General features: G+C 39.9%; 1 protein-coding gene across 1 annotated transcript in view; it reads right to left on the bottom strand.

Moving 5' to 3' along the window:
* The window catches only part of mcf2l2 (MCF.2 cell line derived transforming sequence-like 2), a 144,770-nt gene that overhangs the window by 47,484 nt on the left and 73,930 nt on the right, over positions 1-23,356 (bottom strand). Inside the window, exons 15-20 of the mRNA XM_069897099.1 lie at positions 16,961-17,027; positions 14,675-14,790; positions 11,340-11,409; positions 5,258-5,350; positions 3,351-3,443; positions 539-664 (exon numbers count right to left, since the gene is read on the bottom strand). Coding sequence (XP_069753200.1) covers positions 539-664; positions 3,351-3,443; positions 5,258-5,350; positions 11,340-11,409; positions 14,675-14,790; positions 16,961-17,027 — 565 coding nt within the window. The remainder of the gene's footprint in view (positions 1-538; positions 665-3,350; positions 3,444-5,257; positions 5,351-11,339; positions 11,410-14,674; positions 14,791-16,960; positions 17,028-23,356) is intronic.

Raw genomic sequence — 23,356 nt, 5'->3', positions numbered from 1 at the left:
GCTGGGTTTCCCCCGGATGCTCCAGTTTCCTCCCACCATTCAAAATGTACAAGGTTGTTGGTTAATTGGGGTATTGGAGCCCATTAGCACATGCTAATGGGCTGTACGTCTCAATTAAAATTAAAAGGAGTATGGAGGAGTAGCACTAGCTAGGTTGCGGTTGAATAGAGCTGTTTGATACACAAAGAGACAAGTGACTCTCTCCACCCTGATCCATTTTTTGATTCTGTGATGTCATGCTGATGACTTGAATTATCCAATAATTTTCATTAAATAATGTAAATATCAATAGCTGGAAGCTCAGAACTCACATATATGAATAATCAGATATTTATAATAGCTCGTTTTAGAAATCTACAGAAAATGCTAACATGTTGCATGTTTATAATAAATTATATTATTTAATCAACAATATTTGTTATTTGATTTTAAATAGCAGTGATCAGTCAAAAACACAGTATCCACAAGCATTCTATCAATATACATGATTGCTGAAAATGTTGAGAACTGAAAAAGACTGGACATTATTTACTCTTACCTCAAACCCTGTAATAGCAATCTGATGCATTGAGTCATTCACTGATTTAATTATACTAATCATGGTCTCCAGTGCTTCCTCCAGTTCAGCAGTGCCTTCTGAATTCTTACTGCACTTCAGCATTTCCTGGAAAATGAATCATTTAGTCTTAATGGACAGTCATAACTGAGTGCATCACGTGCATGGATCCTGCTCTCCATTCTTGTCTGTTCTTCCTCTTCAGTCTCATCTTTTTGAACTGTTCCGTATCTCTGCGTTCCCTTCATATTCAGAAATCTATAAATCTCTAGGCTAGAAAATTCCAAAGATTCAGTACCCTCAATGGGAAGATGTTTCTACATATCTCAATCACAATAGCCTTTATTCTGAGACAGTAGCTGCTTTCAAACTTGCATCCCATTAAATCAGACGTTCAGTGTCCTGGGATAGGAATAGGGTTTTTCACACTTGACCGCTCCTAACTGGGACACTGAAAGCTTTCACATTTGCAAGGAGCCATTCCTGGGGTTAGGATTGTTCTACCTTCTACTGGTGACATCATGACACATCGAGTGATGGTGGACCTGGCCTAAATCTTGATCAATGTACTATGATCTTACATTTGAACAAAATTAATCATGCCTAATTATAACATTATTAAGCTTTATGTACAGCACAGGATGAGCCCTTCAGCCCCTGTTGTTGATGTGCTGACCTATATAAACCTTTATAAGGGACTATGGAAAAGTACTAGCAGTAAATAGCAATAGCGGACAATTTTTAAACAGCGTGGGAAAGTTGACAGCGCTATCATGCACAATTTATAAAGACTGTGGGAAAGGTGGTAGTACTATTGCACACATTATAGGAATACTGTGGGAAAAAAATGATGGCGGACCTGCCCTCCCAGAATTCCATGCAGCAGAGAAAGGACTGTATGCATAGCTGCATGCATGGAGCATTCATGGAGGGGTTTCTCTGTCGTGCGTCATTCTGGGAAGTCAGATCCACCATCGCTTTTTTCCCATGGTCTTTATAAGTTGCGCGCTATAGTGCTACCAAATTTCCCGTGTTGTTTAAAAATTGTCCGCTATTGCTATTTATTACTATTTCCTCTCTCTCTCCTGCTGCAACTTTCCCACAGCAATGTTTATACCTTCATTTTAATCTTTTCTTCCTTCACGTTCCTGCACTCATGCAAAAACTTGCATCATTTCAATCCCACAATGCCATCTCCCATTCTACATTTGCCTGATTGCAATGCTGGTGTCTACAGACGCCAGGGATTATACTAGGGCTCAAGGCCATCAATCCTTGGCGTGAGATGAAGTCATCTGATGCCGGCGTTGAGACAATTTTCCTTTTACACTAGAGACTTTAAAGGCCTATTGGCCATTAACTTCTGGGACCACTTGCAAGTGTGAAAGGGGCTAGTGACTCTTGGTTCTGGACTTCTCAGCTAGGCAGCATCCATGTTTGTTATATCTTATTACAATTTGAAAGAAATTGCTAAAATGGTTGCAAATGAGTTAAGGAAATTAAAAAGATGGCTTTGGAGGAAGTATAAAATAATTTAATGAATATTTGCTTATTTCATTTTGTCTCCCTTTCCTCTCATTTTAAAAATTGTTTTCTGTTTTTCCACTGAGTCGTGAATATTACTAGCAATTTTTGTTTTATTTCAGACCAGCATCTGCTGAATTTTGATTAAAGATACCAGTAAGGGATTACTGCAGCTGAGGGGCCAGTGCATGCAGTGGGCTGCTGGAGATTTGAGGCGAGGAGCTCGTGGAAGCTGAGGGGTGCTGGACACTGCTATCGGGATACTCAAGCAGGGCTGTGGACTGTTGGAGACTGGCTCGAACTGGCAGGAGGGCTACCAGGATTCGGAACCGGGCTGCGAGGAGATGCCGAGGGCGCTGAAGGGTTCCTGACCGTGTTGAAGGTTCGGATCTGGAGTTCAGGTTGTCAATGGGTTGGACTGGACTCTGTGGCTACGGGGGCTGCGGAAGCGCTGGAGGTGAATCTACAGACGCTCAGTGACCCTAGGGGTGACTCTCATTTGTTTCTCTCTCTCTGACTGTAAGTCTAACTGTAAGAAATGTAAGAAGTGCTTAGGCAATTCCTACCAGTGGCGAATCTGTCTGCCTTGCAGCAGGCAGAAAGAAATTTCATGTAATTTGATACTGTTTTATTAATATGATAATTAATTGAATCTTGAGATAAACATAAAGAAGGGAGTAATAGTAGGTTAATAGGATTAGGTGAGGAGATTGTAGAAAGAGATTTGAGCTAAAGAGTATTTAATGCCCTGATGTCAGCTTGATTAATTTGATGTTACCAATATGTAGTCTTAGTTAATATAGCGTTACACAAAAGTCTGCAGATGCTGAGATTGTAGTTAGATCACAAAAATGCTGGAGGAACTCAACAGGTTTCACAGTGTCCATAGGAGGTAATTATACTGTATATAACCAATGGTTCAGATCTGAGGCCTTGTTTGAGGTATGAAGAAGGGCTCAGGCCTGAAATGTTGGTGAAGTATCTTTACCCCTTATGGAACCAGTGGGACCTGCTGAGTTCCTCGAGCATTTGTTTTATATTTTTACCTTGGCCTTTGGTGTAAACTTTGGTGGGGTGCTGTATGGTAAATCTTTATATCTACTATATATGCAGAAGAAAGTCAAAATATTTACATTTATTTTCATTGTTGTTTCATTAGTACAGAAGTTATGTACATTTCAAACTAAATTAAAAACATGGATACCATCTGCAATGGCATATAATTTTTATGGTCTTTTTAATGTTTCCACTTGTCAAAAAACCTGTTTACCTTTAAGAGAAGTTGATACTTTGTAATCCGCTGAACAGGTTTTAAAAGGTAGGCATCCAGTGAAAGTTTATGGTCCAGTTTTTGCTGGCACTCCTGGAAAAATAATGCACAATAATTAAAGTTTTCACACTTAGCAACCATGAAGGGTGTTCTGTTGTAATTGAAATGCTCATGGTTATCTTTAATTCATATGAACGAACATGGCAACTACAAATCTATATGCAATGGTGGCCAGAATAAGAATCAGTGTACCTTCTGAGTGAAAAGAGGAGTAGAATGAAAGCCACAGAACAAATAATGAAGACAACAGGTAGTCTGGCAGTCAGTTTTAAGGAGATAGGTGCAATTGGTAAAAGGGCATCTGTAATTAATTTTGTCTTTTGGGGTGATCTAGAATGAGTGAGCAGGATTTTACTAAGGAGAGCAAAACATGACTGTTCATGGCCTACTGAAGCTAAGATGAAGAAACTGCTCACACAGTGAATAAATTTCAGTCTACCCTGTGTAGAGTACGTCGAAAGAACCAAAGACTTGTTGATCCAAACCAAGGCTTTTATTAACTAAAAGTCTGGAGCATATCACAAGTAAGTCGACCAGTCCAGAATGACCTGGTCTGGCTAGGAGCAATCCTTTAAGACCTGCCAGTAGGTGGCAAGGCTTTTATTAACTAAAAGACTGGAGCATATCACAAGTAGGCCGACCAGTCCAGAATGACCTGGTCTGGCTAGGAGCGATCCTTTAAGACCTGCCAGTAGGTGGCAAGGCTTTTATTAACTAAAAGACTGGAGCATATCACAAGTAGGCCGACCAGTCCAGAATGACCTGGTCTGGCTAGGAGCAATCCTTTAAGACCTGCCAGTAGGTGGCAAGGCTTTTATTAACTAAAAGACTGGAGCATATCACAAGTAGGTCGACCAGTCCAGAATGACCTGGTCTGGCTAGGAACAATCCTTGAAGACCTGGCAGTAGGTGTGGCTACACTCTCAGCCAATCACAGTCATCCTACACTACCATCTGTACATATACACATTGGTGATAGAATCTGTACTATCACACCCTGCACTGACCCTAACTGAGCAAGTATGCAGCTTTTGCAGCAGTGAAGGAAGGCTTGATACTACAACCATGATGAGGAAGATCAAAGAATGAAGGGGCAGAAGAGTTAAGCAGAACAGCTAAGAAATGGTGGTAGGCAGGGGCTGAGGAGTCTCATTTTGAGGGGAAATTGGTGAGAGGCACTGAAATGAAATATGGTAGACTGAGTTCAAAGATGGACAAGAGCAAAGTTGTAGCATGAAGTTTGATTGTGGAGGGTGGCATGGGAGAGGGAATGGTTGAGGGCAACTAAATAGTAGGGGTAGGGGGAGGTGGATTTGTGAAAGAAGTTCATAGAAAGATTATGGAACAAAAGGGAGGTTCCTGTCAGCAAATAATTGGCTGGGATTAATGGAGGGGATGTTAACTTCATTTGAGAAAGGAAATTACCATGGCAGATTATTGCCTTTTAATATGAAAAAAATGCCCCGAAGCCCTGAATACCTTGGAGAAGTTAATGTTAAACTGATGGATGGATGACATGTTTTCTTCTTACAGACAGTAACAAGAGACATTAAAATGAAGAATATATAAATAAAGAGGAAGAAGAAAATGATGAAGACAATGGGAAAAATATTCAGATGCAAAAAGAATGGTGCATTCGTGAAGATTAAAAAATTGAGACATAAAAGAGAGCATTGATGTCCTTCAAAGGTGGATTATGGAAACATGATTGATAAATCTGTTCCTAGCAACCTGGAATACATCCCTGAGGACCCAGTGATCTCATTGTTTACATACCACACAACAACCACTGTGTAATTCTGAGTATGTTTTTGTATTTAAGATAGTGAATAATTTAGTATTCAGACCTGAAAAAATTGACAATCTCCACACTGCCTCCACAGAGCTTCTGAACGTGGCTTGTTTTGACAGTATTTTTCATAAATCTGTAACTCCTCTTTCTGGAAAAAAATAGAAGCACTCTTTATAATGAAACTGTTGGAAAATGAGTAAATTTTGGAGAAAAAAATGTGGTCTGTTGTCCAACTTGAATAATGAGTGAAGTACGGTAAAATAGAAAGTCAGGTAAAAGCAACTGCAAAGGGTTTCACACTTTTGTGTCACCTGTTTGCCATTTTCTATCTCGAATAGGGCCTGGTCACCTACATAAAAAGTATTTCTGTCTTCTCCACCTAGAGTTGTACATCCAATTTGTTGTTACTTAATTTATAGTATTGATTTAAATCAAGAGGGGTGATCCTGACAAATTCTCCAGAGGCACAAGAAGCTACAGATGCTGAAATCTGGAGCAAAGAAAGATATAAACTGGTGGAGGAACTCAGCAGGTCAAGCAGTATCTGAGAGAAAGTTTTGGGTTGAGATCCTGCATCAGGACTTGAGAATGGAAAGGGGAGGCAACCAGTATAGAGAAGAGAGGGGAAGAGACTGAGGAAGGGATTATGGGGCAGATGTAGCCAGGAGGGCAGAGCAGGGATGGAGTTGAGAGACAGAAATAGGCACATGACAGGTGGAAGCAGACAAGAGGAAAAGGGGTTAAAAAAAAGAGAAAGCAGGTGGAGCCACATGGGGGAAGAAGAAGGTGGGGGTGGAGATGAAGGCTGGAAAGTGATGGGCAGAGAGACAAAGACTAGAAATGCTGCAAACTGATTTTTTTTTAAAATGATAATGGGTGCCACATAAGGGAGAGGGGGGCAGATAGAACCAGAAGGAGAAGGGGGAGAAGTGTGTGGGTAGTAGGTGGATGATATTGTTTGAGGGATCTCCCCCTGCGATGAAAGCATTGAGTTTGGAAGGCCTATCCTTCCACCACTGCCAAGAATGTGGGATGGATGGGTCTGCAACAGAGACAATGGCTGTCATGTTCAGACTTTGGACTTTCTTGTGGTAGAGCAGCTGGAAGAGATTGTCAAAGTTGAAACTGTGGTGATACAATCACCGGACTGTTTGCATTTCTACTTGCCTACTGCAGGGGGCAATCCACTGTACCTGCAGGGTGGTAGCCTGGAGTAGAGTACATTCGCTGGAGGCTGGCCATCACCAGTTCATACTCTATATAGTCACGGATTGCTTGGAACGTGAATGGGCCTAGATTTGAGTGCAGTACCATGAGTCTCTTTTTGTTTAAATTGATGACCTCAGCCTGAGTGGGGATGATTGTCCCGATCGCATGCTTCTAGATCTTGTCTCTGTGGGTGGTGCTGAACATGAATGCCACCAAGTGCTGGTCTGTGAGGAGGGTGAACATCCTGGCTGCCAGGTAGTGGTGCCAGTGGCAGACTGCTTCCATGATCACCTTGGCCTCCTTTTTGATGGAGGATGTTGCCCTTGCTGCCACCCTCATCCAAGGGGGAAGACCTGTGGCCTTTTCTCTCCCGAACTCTCCATGGCTCTCCTCCATGGAAAAGGAGGCCAGGCAATCATGGAAGCAGTCTGCTACTGCAGCCACTACCTGGCAGGCAGGAGGTTCACTCTCCTCACAGACCAGCACATTGTGGCATTCATCCTCTACACCACCCACAAGGCAAAATCAAAAATGACAAGATCTTGCACTGAAGAATCGAGCTGGCCAAGTTCATCTATGACATTCAGTATAGGCTGGGGAAGCTCAATTACTCCCTCGATGCCCTGTCCCGGACTTGAGCCAGTGCACAGTCCAACAACTTCAGGCACTACACGACATCCTTTGCCACTCAGGCATCACACATCTGTACCATTTCATGAAATCCCAAAATCTCCCCTACACTTTCCAGAAAGTCCAGACCATGACCAAGTCCTGTCGGGTCTGTGCGTAGTGCAAACTGCGCTTCTTCTGCCGGCCACTGGCCCACGTAATAAAGGCCATTTGGCCCTTTGAGCGACTCAGCATCGACTTTAAGAGGCCACTACCTTCCACAAACAAGAATGTCTATTTCCTCTAGGTTATAGACACAAATACTCCTGTTCGAAATCCTTTGCCCCGATACCTCCACCACCTTCGTTATCAAGGCACTGGCACAGATTCTTACCATGTTCGGATACCCAGCATTCATCCACAGTGACCCAGGGTCTAGCTTCATGAGTGAGAAGCTGCATCAGTACCTGGTGAAGCAAGGCATTGCATCTAGTTGCATGACTAGCTACAACCCCAGGGATAACGGGCAGGTAGAACATGAGAATGGAGTAATCTGGAAGGCAACCCTTCTGGCCCTTAGGTCAAAAGGATGGTCCACTAACTACTCTTCCCGAGGCACTCCATCCCATATGGTCACTCTTATGTACAGCTACCAACCAGACACCCCATGAACACTTCTTTTCCTCTCCTAGGAAATCAGCAATGGGAGTTTCAGTGCCAGCATGCCTGATGTCTCCGGGGCTAGTCCTCCTCCACAGACATATGAGGACTCTGGTTGAGCAGGTGCCCCTCCTCCATGCCAACCCACATTACACCTACATGGTGTGCTCCAATAGATGTGAAGACACCATTTCGATTCGGGACCTGAAATACCAAAATCTCCCCTACACTTTCCAGAAAGTCCAGACCATGACCAAGTCCTGTCGGGTCTGTGTGTAGTGCAAACTGCGCTTCTTCTGCCCGCCACAGTGTAAGTCATCCTGCTACTTATTATCTCACAGATCCTCCATAAGAAAGGAATGTACGAGCAGAAGTAAGCCATTTTGGCATTCAAACCAAATCCCCCATAATGGCAGGGCTCAGTGTTATTCTCCAACACCATGTTGACATCTCTTTGCTCCCTTAATACCAATAAATTTGTTGATCTCTGTTGAGAACAAACATAATAACTCATTCACAACACTCAGTGAGCCTTCAGAATTCTCAACCCTTATCCTTTGAGTGAAGAGAGTTGTCTTCACTCTGTTGCAGCCTTTTCTGTATTCTCAAATCATGCCCCCTGTATGTCCAACACCCACCTGTAAGGGGAAACATCTTCCATGCAAATGGCCTTTGAAGCCCTATGACGATTCATCCCATTAGCCAAATTGTTGATAAGCTGGCGCCAAAACATCAATTCCTGTGATAACCAACTAGTCACAGACCACCTATCTTCCTTTTACTCTTATGTTGTTCACCAACATCCTTTGAGGGTCCTGGTTAAACACCTTCAACAGGTCCAATTGTACTACATTTATTGGTTTATGACTGGTTACTTCCTCAAGGAACTCCTTGGTTTAGTCAAACATGATTTTTTCTTCATAAAGATTCTCCTCCAATCTAATATGCTTTCCAATGTTTTCAGTTTTAAATCTTTCGCTGTAAATTCCAGAATTTTCTCTACCACTGTCATTGGGCTTAACATGCTATATTTTTTCATTCTTTCCTCCCCTTTCATTAAATATTGAATTAAATACTGGGCTTATCTTTGCAATCCTTCAATCCATAAAACAATTCCAGAATCTGCAGAACACTAATGATGATAACCAAAGCATCCATAATGCCATCGTTTTCAAAGCTCTGGGATATAAATCATCAGGTCCTTAGGATGTATCAGCCATCAAACTCGCCAGGTTTCCTAGTACAATCTTTTGACTGACATTTTATTCTTCAATTCCTCACTCTCATTTGATCCTTCATTCTCTAATATGTCTCATAGATGTTGTATGACTTGTTTAGTGAAGGCAGATGCAAAGTAAGTATTCAATTTGTTTACTATTTCCTTGTTCCACATTGCAAGTTCTTCTGACTTTGTTTGTAAGGGGTTCACACTTCGCCTTGCCATACATTTCCTTTGTGCGCATTAATAAATGTCAGTTTTTATGTTTCTTGTCAGTGTACACTCATGTTCGATCTTGCCCATCTTTATTAATTGCTTGGCCTTCTGCCAAGTTCTAAAAGGCTATCAATCCTCAGACCCATTGCTATTTCAAGGAGTGTTAAAGTTATATTCATTTAATATTCTCTGATCAGTACAATGAATCACTTTCCTTTGAGATTTTGCACCTTAGTGTGTGACAGAGTATATAGATATATTTTTGGGAGATAAATTGAGAAAGGTTTGTTAGAGTACAAACACTTTAAAACAGATCTTATTTACTGGAGCTTTACTAATGCTAGACATAATGGCTCCACAGCTTTTGAAACAGCTTTGGAAAGTGCCCAAGAGACTTCACTAATGGATTGCTGTTTACAAAAAGCAACAGATGAAAGATCTTGTTAGAGCCGCAGATTGTCTGGAGTTGTTCTAAGAGGGTCATGTGGTTTTGCAAGCAGAGAGAGAGAGAGAAACAGGTTTTCTGTCAGAGAGAGAGAGGCAGAGATCCTTCTACATGTTACAGCCAGCAGCTGGGACTGGAACAGGACAAGTTGGTATGCTTGTGTAAACCCCCATTTGGATGATGGCCTGGTCAAAGCCCTTCAAGAGGAGAGGATTGGCTGTCTAATGTTTCACTTAGAATAAGGGAAACAAAAAGGAACTCTGTGGTGACCTGAAAGAAAGAGATGATCATCTGGAGAATCCTGAAGGGGCAAGTTTCGTCAGCAAGACACTGAAGTGGCTGATGGAAGTACATCAGTTCTGGATGTCCTGGAACAATAAATCTCTCTAAAAACCGACAAGTACCTTCCTGAGCAGTAACCATTTACCTTTCAAGCACCTAAGCCTGGTGAACTTTATAAATGTTAAATTTCATGCACCGTTTAAGAATTGCCTGCAACCAGTGAACTTGGAGGAATGAGAAGTGAGATTGGACTGTGAACCAAAGAACTTTTCCGAACTTACACACACACATTACATACATGTGCACTTAGAATTAGAAGGGTGTTAAGTTAGGTTAGTTAAGTTAAAGTGTGATTCTGTTTTCATGTTTAAAGATAATTAAAAGCAACTTTTGTTTAAGTAACCATTTGTCTTGGTGAATATCTATTGCTGCTGGGTTTTGGGGTCCTCTGGGCTCATAACAAGCATTTTTTGCAACTGGCATATTTCTTTAAGTGTTAACCATTTGCTGTCCACTGTCAAGCATTTAAATGTATTTTCTCAGTAAATCACAGCCAATGTTCCTCTCACTATCTTTATGATTTCCCTTGTTTAAGATGTGTAAAATTCTATCATAGTAGGGTCACTCTGCCTCAAAGGCCCTTGACAGTAAGATTATCAATCAACTCCTCCTCATTATTTAAAGCAAAATCCAGAGCAGCATTTTCCTGTAGTTATTTCTTTAATATATTAATTTTGAAAAGCATTTGAAATACATTTCTGTGACTTAATTTTCTACCCAATTATAATCCATTTGATTTGCCCAGTCTATATAAAGGTTAAGATCTCTCATAATAATTGCATCACTTCTATTTCCAGATTTAAGGCACACATAATATTATAACTACTTTTTGATAGCATATCAATAATTCCTATCAATAGATTTTGGCATTTATGATTATTAAGTTCAATACAAATTAATTTCAATTCTTCACCACCCCATTGTAGAGGATGAATGGCGATATCATTAAGTAAAAACAAGTATCACAAATGCTTCATGAACTCTCAGTTACTTTGGTCTCCATTTCTATTTCCTGGCTTTAACACCTGGGGTGAGATACGGAAAGGTAAAGGAAAAGGTTCCATTATTGTCACGTAATACTACATTTAGAATGTAACCTTTGTGAAATTCTTTAAGTTTGTCCTACATATGGAAGCCCAGCGCCTTTCAGTCCCAGGTAATTCAATATCATTGATTTTTTTTTTCTGTACACTTCCAAATAGGGAATAGTACTCACAAAATAAAAACACCGTGGAAGTCTGAGAAAATGTGGGTATTGTCCCATTTCAGTTGGAGCATAAAATCAGCATTACCCATTGGCAAAGAAAATCAAGCAGGCTCTTACCAAGTTGTTAGTTTTCCACACCCAATGAAGGATAAAGTATCCCACATCACTCATCTCATTAGCATAATTATTTCATGAAAATTATCTGCTTGAATTTAAAGAGTTTTACTTACCCGTTTTAAGAAACATGTTCCGACCAGCTCTGGATTCTCCATGCTATTTTCAAGCTCCTTAAGAAATATCCTTAAAAGTAATGATCAGTGTTAACGAGAAAGTCAATGCCAAAATGGCTTTAGTCATATACCAACCAGAGGAACATCATCTATTGAATGAAATATATTCATAGAGAGCCAATAACATTTTTTAAATTGCCTTGGTATTATGGGGAAGTTTTAAATGATGTTATCTAGGATGTTTTATCTTTCCTTTGTATAAACAAATTATGAGGTTTAGTCTTTGTGATCTGGGCAAATCCAGGCAAAAGAATTCTATTTCCTTTGCAGAACATATCTGATTTGACTCCTTAAGGAATAAGTGATCCTCTCAGCCACAGGTTGAAAATGGTATACTGTAAAGTCACAGATTTCCAGCATCTGTAGTATTTATATGCTTTTTGACCATGGTATTTATGAGAAAACTGGGTAAACACAAGTGGGAGATGTAGCGTGAATAAAAGCTCTCATGACTGAAGGGAGAACATACACATTTATTAACTTATAACTGAGGGCAGGGTCTTACAGTGGTCTTCATAGGGGCTCAGGGTTTAGGTGGGAAACCAAGGTTAGATATGCATAGAAGGTATGCATAACACACCACCAGTGAATCTCAGTTCACTGCAGGAGAAAAGCACTGAAGGCTAGGTATAAAAAGTAGGGGACCATCCTCATTTTTATGGCTCAATGAACTGATTTTGTATTGTTCATTTTATGTAAGATATGACAATTTGCAAAATTGATTGATTTACTGCCCTATTTTCAATTTTCTTTCAATCTGTTGCACCTTGTTCTGACTGAAATTAAATAGGAAAGTATGCTGTCGCTGTGATTGTAGTGCAATACACAAAAGTGCTGGAGAAACTCCACAGATTATGCAGCGCCATAGGAAGTAAAGGGTAATCAATGTTTTTGGGCCTGAGCACTCCCTCCCTCTTCTCCTCCCCCTATCTTTTTCATCAGGCATCTGCCTGGTTTATGCTCTTACCTTGATGAATGGCTCAGGCCCAAAAACATTGGTTTATCCTTTACTTCCTATAGATGCTGCATGGCCTGCTGAGTTTCTCCAGCACTTTTGGGTATTGGATATTTGTTGTGACTAAAATGCTTTATAGGTAATTGACTCAGACCCACTGACTATTAGCTTGCAGTATGCCAATAGGTATCAAACATTATTTCATCAGCTGCTTGGCACACTGTGATGCATTGAGGAATTAAGAACATTGTGTAAATGTACACTATAATATTTAAATCATATGTTAAGTCTTAATGACACATTGAGATGAGTAAAAAAAAAGGTAAGGTTCCATTATTGTCACGTAATATTACATTTAGAATGGAAATTCTTCAACTTTTATCTTTCGTAAGGCAGACAGAGGATCACCACTTTGTCCAGCACCCCTCACAGACACCTACAGCACCTGGTGTTTCTAGACAGTCTCTCCTCCAAGTACTGAGCAGTCCTGTGCCTGCGTAGCTTACGAGATTAGACAATCCCAGGTGTATATTAGGTGGGCCAATACAAGATGCGATAAAATGGTTCAGAATTATGTACGTAATTCCAACACAAAATTAATTTTTATGGATCTTAGTTTTGTTACAAAATGTTGCATCAAGCTTCCAGAATTCAGATTATGAAGTTATAATTTAGTCGCAATAATTATCTTCAATGTAACATATATATCAAAGATAACACATCTGGAATAAATTAAATTCTTGCACTGCTATACTTTTGCAGTGAGAACAACAGAGGGAAATAGTAAAATAAATGCATTTTCATTGCTGTAATATGGAGTAATGTTACATAAAATTAATAAAATGTTGCTTAATTCATTTTATGCACCTCCAGTTTTAATTGTTCTAATATCAATTTTTATTATAAAGCAAATATCTTAATTATGCACATATCCCACTTCTTTCAATAGTTTATAATAATCTTGAATTTTTTTTCACTTAATTACACATTATGTTGCCAAAAACAAATCTGTAAGAGAGGAGAGGCTACTTCTGCAAAAAGGGAAAGCAGAGGAGTGTTTTATTTGTGTTTTGAGAAGCAATGTTTAAATTGAAATAATTGGCAATTGTGACTCATTATTAGACCATTTTATTCAAATTTGGCAATCTACTCTTGAGGGAAAATGTTTGACTTCCACTCCCTCAGTGAACCCCCCCACCCCCCCCCCCCCCCCACCCGGCTAGCTGCTAAAGTGCATTTAAAAAGTATCCGTAAGAGAACTTATATCACCAAGACAAAGAAAGGCAATTGACCAAGTATTGGTAAATGCAATTAGTATAGATGGTACTAGATGGTCATCATGGAGATAGTAAACTGAAGGACTTGTTTCTGTGCATTATTGCTCTAGAAATCTCCTAATTCAGTAAATGAAAAATAAGGCAGTTACCTGTTACCCCAACATTCACATCACTAAATTGGTTTAGCATATTTACCTGTGAACTGATTGTTATCGTTACAAATAGAACAGAAATGATTTCACATTATATTTATATATACTGTACAATGCACCATAGTGTAATAGAACCATAGAACAATTACAACACAGAAACAGACCACTTCAGCCCCTCTAGTTTGTGCTGAACCATACTTTATTGCCTAGTCCCACTGACCTGTACTCAATTCATAGTGCTCCATACCTCTCTCATCCATATACCAGTCCAAATTTCCCTTAAATGTTAAAATCGAGCCTGCATCTACCACTTCAGCTGGAAGCTTGTTCTATACTCCCACTACTCTCTGAGTGAAGAAGAACCCCCTAAATGTTTCCCTTTCACCCTTAACCCATGTCCACCAGTTTGAAACTCACCCAGCCTCAATAGAAAAAGCATATCTACATTTACTGTCTATCCCCCTCGTAATTTTAAACACTTCTATCAAATCACAACCCCATTCATCTATGCTCCAGGAATAAAGTCCCAACCTGTTTAACCTTTGTGTAAAGTTACCTGTAACTCAGTCTCTGAAGTGAAGGCAACATCCTAGTAAATCTTCTCTGAATTTACTCTATCTTATTGATATCCTTCCTGTAGTTGTGTGCAGTTTTGGTGACCAAAACTGCACACAATACTCCAAAATTGGCCTCACCACTGTCTTATGAAACTTTAAAACATCCCAATTCCTGTACTTAATAGTTTGATTTATGAAGGCCAATATGCCAGAATTTTTTTTACAACCTTATCCACATGTGATACCACTTTCAGGGAATTTTGCTTTCTATCTTTTACATTTTCTGAATTTAGATACAATTAAGACATGTGAATATAATGTAAAACATGATCACCGATTATGGAAATCATAGATTTCTGGAAGATTTCCAAACAGGATTTCCTTTTTATTCTTAAGTGCAGCTGGGATTAGAGAAGCCAGCTCTTCTTTGTCCATTTCAGTTGCATAACCCTGCAAAAGAAATAAGGTAATGAACTAATTTTCAATTTTGAACATGGAAGGTAAAGTGGTCAATAATACTGTATTAGTTCTACAGAAGTTTGGAGAAAGTCCTATCATGGCAATGAAGTTTTATCCAATAATCTGGTAATTTGTTGGTGAGTAAAACAAAAAAAGTCTGCAGATGCCAGGGTCGAATGCAGAACACAAAAGTGCTGGAGAAACTCAGCAGGTCATTCAGCATCCATAGAAAGTTAAACATCACCAATGTTTCACACCTGAGCCTTTCATCAGGAATCAGAAGAAATGGATAGATGCTTGAGTAAAAAGGTGGGGGGAAGGGACAGGAGAGAAGAGGAGGAGGGGAAGGAGAAGTAGGAGGAGTGCGGGCTAACAGATAAGAGGAAATACGTGGACACAAGTGGGAGTGTAGAAGAGAAATGAAAAGGGGCAGAGGGTAGATCTCTGATGGGAGATGGAAGAAGCCGGTGAGGAGCTGGAGGAAATGTGACAGAGGGTAGTGAAGAGAGAGAGGGGTTGAATGGAAATTAGAGGGCTTAATGTTAATATTGTCTGGTTAAAGAGAGCCCAGACAGAAGATATAATGTAGTTCCTCCAATATGTGGTTTTCCTCAGTTTGACAGTGCATGAGGCTATGGATAGACATGTCAGCATGGGAGTGGGATGTGGAATTAAAATGGATGGCCTCTAGATGCAGCCGACAGACCGAAAGTGCTCACTAAAATGGTCTCCCAGTCTCCCCGATGTAGTGGAGGCGGCATCAGGAGCTCCGGATACAGTAAATGACCTCTGCAAATTCACAAGCAAAGTGTTGTACTTGGAAGGACTGTTTGGGGCATGGAATAGCGGTGAGGGAGGAGATGCAAGTGCAGCACTTCATGTGGTTACATGGATAGAACTAAAAGGACAATTGGTGGGAAGGGACCAGTGGATGAGGGAGTCCTGGAGAGAGCAACCCCAACAGAAAACAGAGAGGGGAGGGGAAGATCTGGTTGATGATTGTGTTATATTGTAGCATCAGAAGTTGTAGAGGATAATACATTGGACGTGGAGGCTGATGGGGTGGTGGTAAAGAAAAAGGGGAGTCCTGTCCTTGTTACATCTCGGGGATGAAGGGGCCAGCAGGCATGTGAAGGAAATACAGGAGATGCTCATGAGGGCTAAGTTACTGTCAGTAGAGGGAAAGCCAAGTTTTCTAAAGAAGGACATTTCAGATGCCCTGAAATTGAAGGCATCACTGTTAGTAACCTCTTTGGAGTAGGGTCTCTGTCTCCCACACTGGCCCTAAGCACAGAGGTTTCTGGCATTCTAAACTCACGGAGCCCCCATCTCATACACACTCTAAACTCATGGAGCCCGTCTCCAACACACACTCTGAACTCAGAGACTCTGTCTCACACACACACTCTCAAAACTCAAGGAGCTCCTGTCTCTCACACATGCTCTAAATTCACAGACCCCCTATCTCCTACACACACATACTCTAAACTCATGGAGCCCCGTCTCCACATACTCTGAACTCACAGAGCCTCTGTCTCCCACAAACACTTGAATCTCATGAAGCACCTGTCTCCACACACTTTAAACTCAAGGAGCCCTCATCACCCTCATATACTCTAAATTCATGGAACCTCTATCACCCCCACTGACTCTAAACTCTGTTGTACTCACCTTAAGTACATGGAGTGAAACATGAAAGTCTGCAGACATTGTGATTGTAAGATAAATACAAAAGTGCTGGAGGAACTCAGAAGGTCTCGCAGCATTCATAGGTAAAAAAGCAATGTTTCAGGCCTGAGCCATAGGTTATATATCTTTATCTCCTATGAATGCTGCGAGACCTTCTGAGTTCCTCCAACATTTTTGTGTTTTTTACTTAAACATATAGCATTTCTGCCTCCTGCACTAAACTCTGTTCACAAATGCTTCATTTGTGTACCTGATACCATGAAACTCAGTAACAAGCCACAAATAAAACAGATGTTTGTTGCAGGCCTTAGTGTGCAGATCTTTCCATAGTTCATTTGATAATCTGGACCAAGTATTTTTTGTTTTTATTTCAGATTCTTCTGATCCAAAGTGTGCCACAATCTAAATTAAAGAGAAATTAGCAAGTATTGATTGATTTTTTTTAAAATGTTGAATTGATCTACTTCCCTACCTCAATGATGCTCTGGAGTTCTTCTACGTACGCCCTTTCTGTATCAATCAATTCATTCATGATGTGCCTGAGAAGTAGAGGAATAACAATAAATGTTAGATTTATATCAAGCATAACATAAGCAAATAATAGTTATATTTATACAGAAATTCTAGTCATTTTAACTTTCACATTTTGGCTTTCAATACTAATTTTAATGCAATTAAATCCAATGAGAATATTAAATATTGAAATTCCATGCTAAAACAAATACATGCAATAAATTCATCTCAAGGTACAACTAGTTAATAATTTATAAAATAAGATGATCAAATGAATTAATAAAGAGATTTAGTCAGAAACTACCCTAATAAACAGGAGATGGTGAGTTTCCAGGATTTTATTTCAAAATCAGACTGTGCATTAAGTTTAAGTTACATTCAGAAAGTTTGCCTTGATTCCCTAGGTGAGTATCATTAGATTTATTGTCAGAGTACATATATGATATCACCCAGGTCTAAATTCTGGAATTCCTTGTAGGAGCACATCATCAGATTGACTGTGGCAGTTTCAGGAAGCGATCTAGACTGAGACATTAAATCTGTTCTTGACAATAAATGATGAAGGTCATACTTTTTTCTATATTCCTTTTATGTCTCTGTCTCTATTTTTGTCAGTGTCTGACAAGATTCTCTCATATACCAGTTCTTTTTCTCCTTCTCTGTGTTACTCCAATTGCAGTTACCACCTGTAATTTACTTTAAAACTGACAATAATTCAACAAAAACATTATTGTTTGATTTCCCCTCAATTCTTCTGCAGTGGAAAATATGTTCAATTACCATCTTACATGATGTGCTTGATTTCCTCCATTGGTTGTTCCTGCTTTATGGCCTCCATCTTCAATTTTACAGGTCCAAGGCTTCCGACATATTATGGATTTTTTTTTCTGTTCATTGTCAGATGAGGCTGGTCTATTTCAGACACCACCCATCTTAATCTCCCCCTTGAAAATGTTCAGTGCTATAGGATAATTCTGAAGTGCAAGAATAGGCCCTTTTTACTTTTTACAAATCCCAGTCACTAAAATAGTTTTTTCCTCTCACCTTTATCAATGGAAAGGCTTTGAGTAGCAATAGGTTTCAGACTGAGAAACTAAAAACAAAACTATTCAAGTAGAATTTACTCATTAAAAAAAAAACATTGAAAAGTTGTGATCAATGTTAACACATATTTGACATTTGTAAAAATTTAATTTGGAGATACAGTTTTTCCATGAGCCCTTGCTGCTCAACTGCCCCAAATACACTCTTCTCTTCTTTGGCTTGGCTTCGCGGACGAAGATTTATGGAGGGGGTAAAAAGTCCACGTCAGCTGCAGGCTCGTTTGTGGCTGACAAGTCCGATGCGGGACAGGCAGACACGACTGCAGCGGTTGCAAGGGAAAATTGGTTGGTTGGGGTTGGGTGTTGGGTTTTTCCTCCTTTGCCTTTTGTCAGTGAGGTGGGCTCTGCGGTCTTCTTCAAAGGAGGTTGCTGCCCGCCAAACTGTGAGGCGCCAAGATGCACGGTTTGAGGCGTTATCAGCCCACTGGCGGTGGTCAATGTGGCAGGCACCAAGAGATTTCTTTAGGCAGTCCTTGTACCTTTTCTTTGGTGCACCTCTGTCACGGTGGCCAGTGGAGAGCTCGCCATATAACACGATCTTGGGAAGGCGATGGTCCTCCATTCTGGAGACGTGACCCATCCAGCGCAGCTGGATCTTCAGCAGCGTGGACTCGATGCTGTCGACCTCTGCCATCTCGAGTACTTCGACGTTAGGGGTGTAAGCGCTCCAATGGATGTTGAGGATGGAGCGGAGACAACGCTGGTGGAAGCGTTCTAGGAGCCGTAGGTGGTGCCGGTAGAGGACCCATGATTCGGAGCTGAACAGGAGTGTGGGTATGACAACGGCTCTGTATACGCTTATCTTTGTGAGGTTTTTCAGTTGGTTGTTTTTCCAGACTCTTTTGTGTAGTCTTCCAAAGGCGCTATTTGCCTTGGCGAGTCTGTTGTCTATCTCATTGTCGATCCTTGCATCTGATGAAATGGTGCAGCCGAGATAGGTAAACTGGTTGACCGTTTTGAGTTTTGTGTGCCCGATGGAGATTAACCTACAAATTAACCTACAAATCCCATATGATTTTTGGAAGGAGGGAGGAAACCAGAGCACCCAGAGAAAATCTATGTGACACAGGGAGAATGTACAAACTGCTTACAGACAGTGATGGATTTGATCCTGGGTCACTAGTGTTATAATAGCATTTTTTTGAATATTTCATTTTCGATTTTTTTCAAAAATATACATACATTAAAATATGCATTTTAAATATACAATGTATTAAACTTTTTCTTTCAAACACAACAAACAAAAACAAAACAGTCCCTCCCTCCCTCTCCATACAAACAGAGGTTACATATATTTTAAATATATAGAGTACAATTGGGGAAGTTATGTTTTTGTATGTATAATAGTTATTTTTATAACTTTTTTTCCTTCTTATTGCTATATCTGGGGCCCTATGTAATCCAGGTATGTCTGCCAGATGTTTGCAAAAGTGTTGTATTTGTTCTTTAAGTTATATGTGATTTTTTTTCCCCCATAAACGAGTGTACAAAATTTTCATTTTGTTTAGGATGTATCTTGGGCCGACCCCCCCCCCCCACCCCCAGCTCTGCTGGGCTCAACAGGTCCAAAGGTCCTTCCTGACTCGCTCCTCATTGGGGTTCCACTGAGTTTTTGCTTTTGGTTGCCTTGGTTGTTTGGCAATCGTTTTATCCATTTTGATGCTAAATTTCTGGCTTTGAGCTTTCTAACCACCTTGTTAATACTTTTTGTGGAGAGCTCTTTCAAAGCACATCCACACAGCACCCCCACACCCACTCCTCCCCATAATAGCATTTTTGTAATTAAGTCAAAAGAACTCACTTCCAGTCCTTTTTTTTATCCACCAGGTACCCTATTCAGAAGAGTGGGGTTTGCTATTCATTGCCAGCATCCCTACATTTATCCAGTTCCTGATTTCTGAAGTTTTGATCCACCACTAGACCCAATGCTGAATCCAGTGGCAAACTGAGAGGTTGGATACATTGCTATCCCACTTCCAGATTGAATCAGATTTCTGCATTTGACTGAACACATGAACAAATCAAAAGATGTACTAAGACCCTGATAGCTCTCAGGCAGCTCAATTTGACCCTGTGCATCCTGAAAGTCAAGTTGCACAATGTTAGCAGTTCATTAGAGGCCAAGAGATCTTCTTCAGTACTTCAGTTGATGTATAAGTAGGTCTAAGAAAGATAGGAAAAGTTCAGCACAGCAGACAGGTCTATTGATTAACTGCAGTTTTTAACTGTCAAATCCTGCAATCCTGTGGAAAAGAGATTTACAAGTATATTGCTGGGACTGGTGGGCTTGAATTATGAGGACAGACTGGATAGGCTGGGACTGCTTCTCCTGCACTAAAGGAGTCTACACAGTGACCTTATGGCGGTTTATAAAATCATGAGGGGCATAGATAAGATAGGGAGTCTAAAATTAAAGGGCTTGGGTTTGAGATGACAGGGGAACCTGAGGACATGGAGGGTGGTGGGTATATAAGACCATAAGACATACGAGTGGAATCCTATCGATTCTGTCCCACCATTCTATCATGGCTTCAGATCACCCAATCTGGTTTTCCTTCCTAAAGTCCACAATCATCTCCTTGGCATTGGTGACATTGAGTGGAAAGTTGTTGTTAGTCCATCATTCAGCCAATATTTCAATCTCCCTCCTGTATGCTGTCTCATTGCTCCTTTTCATACAACTCACTACCCTGGTATTGTCAGCAAATTTGTAGATAGTGTTATTATCATACTGATCGACACAGACATAAGTATAAACCAAGTAGGGCAGGGAACTAATTTTACAGCTCTGTGGTGCTCTGGTACTGATGGAGATTGTGGAAGAGATGTTCTTACTAATCCTCACTGATTATAGTCTGGAGCTGAGGAAACCCAGGATCAAATTACACACTGGCGTATTGAGGCCCAGGTCTTCGAGTTTTCTGATCAATTTTGATAGGATAATGCTGTTGATTGCCAATATATAGTTGATAAATAGCATCTTGATGTATGTGATTACCTCAAAAAAATTCCAAAAGATTTTTCAAGCGAGATGTTCCCTTAAAGAAACCATGTTGACCTCCTTATTTTACCATGTCCCACTAATTTCATGCTTCGTCATAGATTCTAACATCTTACCAATGTCTTGTCTTTTGTCTCCCTCTCTTCTTAAAGAGTGGAGTAACATTTGCAACTTTCCAACTTTCCAGAACTGCTGCAGAATCCAGACAATCTTGAAAGATCATTACCTTTATTTTTAATTTTTTTAAACAAAAAAAAGCTGAGTGGAATTGCTGTCCCTTCCAAAAATTCAAAAATCACAAGGTATCAGGTAAATGAAAGTGTGTTTCTTGTAAGAGAATAATCTCAGGTTTGAAATTTTTAAATATGATAAAAAAAATTTTAGGTATTTAACCAGATGGTTCAAGCCAACAATATTCCATGACAAAACCTTAATACCTTTGACCATGTGAGAAATTAGAAGTCGATAATACAAAATTATTAAAATTGAAGGCATGCCTAATATAGAACACCCAATATAGCCTTTCAAAAAATCCCTCACTGAACTAACAACCCACCCCACCCCCTCCGTGAATCCCCACTGCTCTCACAGACAAAGCAATGTCCCCAGAACTTGCTGCTGGCAGTTATCCTAGATTTATAAATAAAAAAATAAGGAAGCTCACACAGCTGCAAAACTATTGTGTCTACTTAAAAGACAATCTTAATATTCCCATAGATTCAGTAATTAATTATTAACCAAAAGCATTAATTACCACATATTGGAAAAGAAGAACAATAAGAAACCGCTCTTTCTTTATAACAAAGATAAAAAGTTAAAAAGTAAGATAACAGGAGATGTATACTTTAATCAAACAGATAAAGAACAACATACAAGTCTTGTGAAACATCAGTTTAAATTTATTGCAAAGTAAGCAAAAGATTTTTTCCAGTACTGGTATCAAAAAGAGACAAAATAAAGAGTCAGTAAATACATGTTTACTCATCTTTCAGAAAATCAGCCACAGCCTTAGGAGAAAGTAACCACTTCTTGGTATTGTCTGGTAAGATGATTCTCAAACTAGCTGGGAAGCACAATGATGGTTTTAAGACGGCATTATAGAGTTGGAAGATTACTTCTTTATATATAGATCATTCTTTCATGACTTTAGTTGGGTAGTCATCCACGGTCCTAATGTTCTGATTCCAATATTTTAAAATCCCTCTGTGTTGGGACTCTCTTAGAAGTTGACCTTTGATCTGGAACCGGTGTAAGCAAAGAACGATTGATCGAGGCTTCATATCAGGATCAGGTTTCGAGATGAATGAGTGCGCTCTGTTGACTTCAGGGGGAGTTGGCAACAGATTATGTCCAAAAACCTAAGTGAAGAATTTGGAAAGCTGGCCTGATTCAGTTCTCTCATCCAAATTCATGATTCTCAAGTTGTTTCTTCTGTTTCTTGCTTCCAAATTTGCGACCTTATTCAATGACAAATCGATAGATTTTTTAAAATTTCAGATTATCAGTTTGTACATCATCCAGAATGGAATTATGAACTTCAACTGCTTTTTTACAGTTCCTTAATTTTGGAGTCATGTTCTTTGATGAAATCTCATAAATCCCCCAAATTTTCAGTAACTTGAGCATGAGAGGCCTGCATGTCTTTTGATTCCTTTTTAAACTCTTTAACGTCTTTTCTCAAGTCCTTAACTGTCCTCACTGACAAAAGACAAAGGAGGAAAAACCCAACACCCAACCCCAACCAACCAATTTTCCCCTGCAACCGCTGCAACCATGTCTGCCTGTCCCACATCGGACTTGTCAGCCACAAACGAGCCTGCAGCTGACGTGGACATTTACCCCCTCCATAAATCTTCGTCCGCGAAGTCAAGCCAAAGAAATGTATTTCATCAAAGAGGCAAAATCTTCAGAAGTCAAGGCTTCGTCCTTCTTTCTCCTAGCTTTAGCTCCACAAGGTGATCTCATATGTAAAATAAACTGGGAAAGGAGAAGAACTAAAACTAAGAAAGAACTCTACATTAAGGAAAAAGTATATTTAAAAAGTGAGGTATGGGTGCTGAAAAGGTTAGGAGCAGTTATAAAAGTGTGTTACTTTACTCAAACAGGGAACTCCTCAGCTACCCTTTAAAGAACCTTATGGTGTAGTCCATCTGGTCCAGATGATTTATTTACCTTCAGACTTTTCAACTTCACCAGCATATTCTCCTTCATAACAGCGATTGCACATACTTCTGTCAATTGACACACTCAA

The sequence above is a fragment of the Narcine bancroftii genome, chromosome 9 (genome assembly GCF_036971445.1).
Source record: "Narcine bancroftii isolate sNarBan1 chromosome 9, sNarBan1.hap1, whole genome shotgun sequence".
Lineage (NCBI taxonomy): Eukaryota > Metazoa > Chordata > Chondrichthyes > Torpediniformes > Narcinidae > Narcine > Narcine bancroftii.
This window is presented reverse-complemented; position numbering and strand designations above follow the sequence as displayed.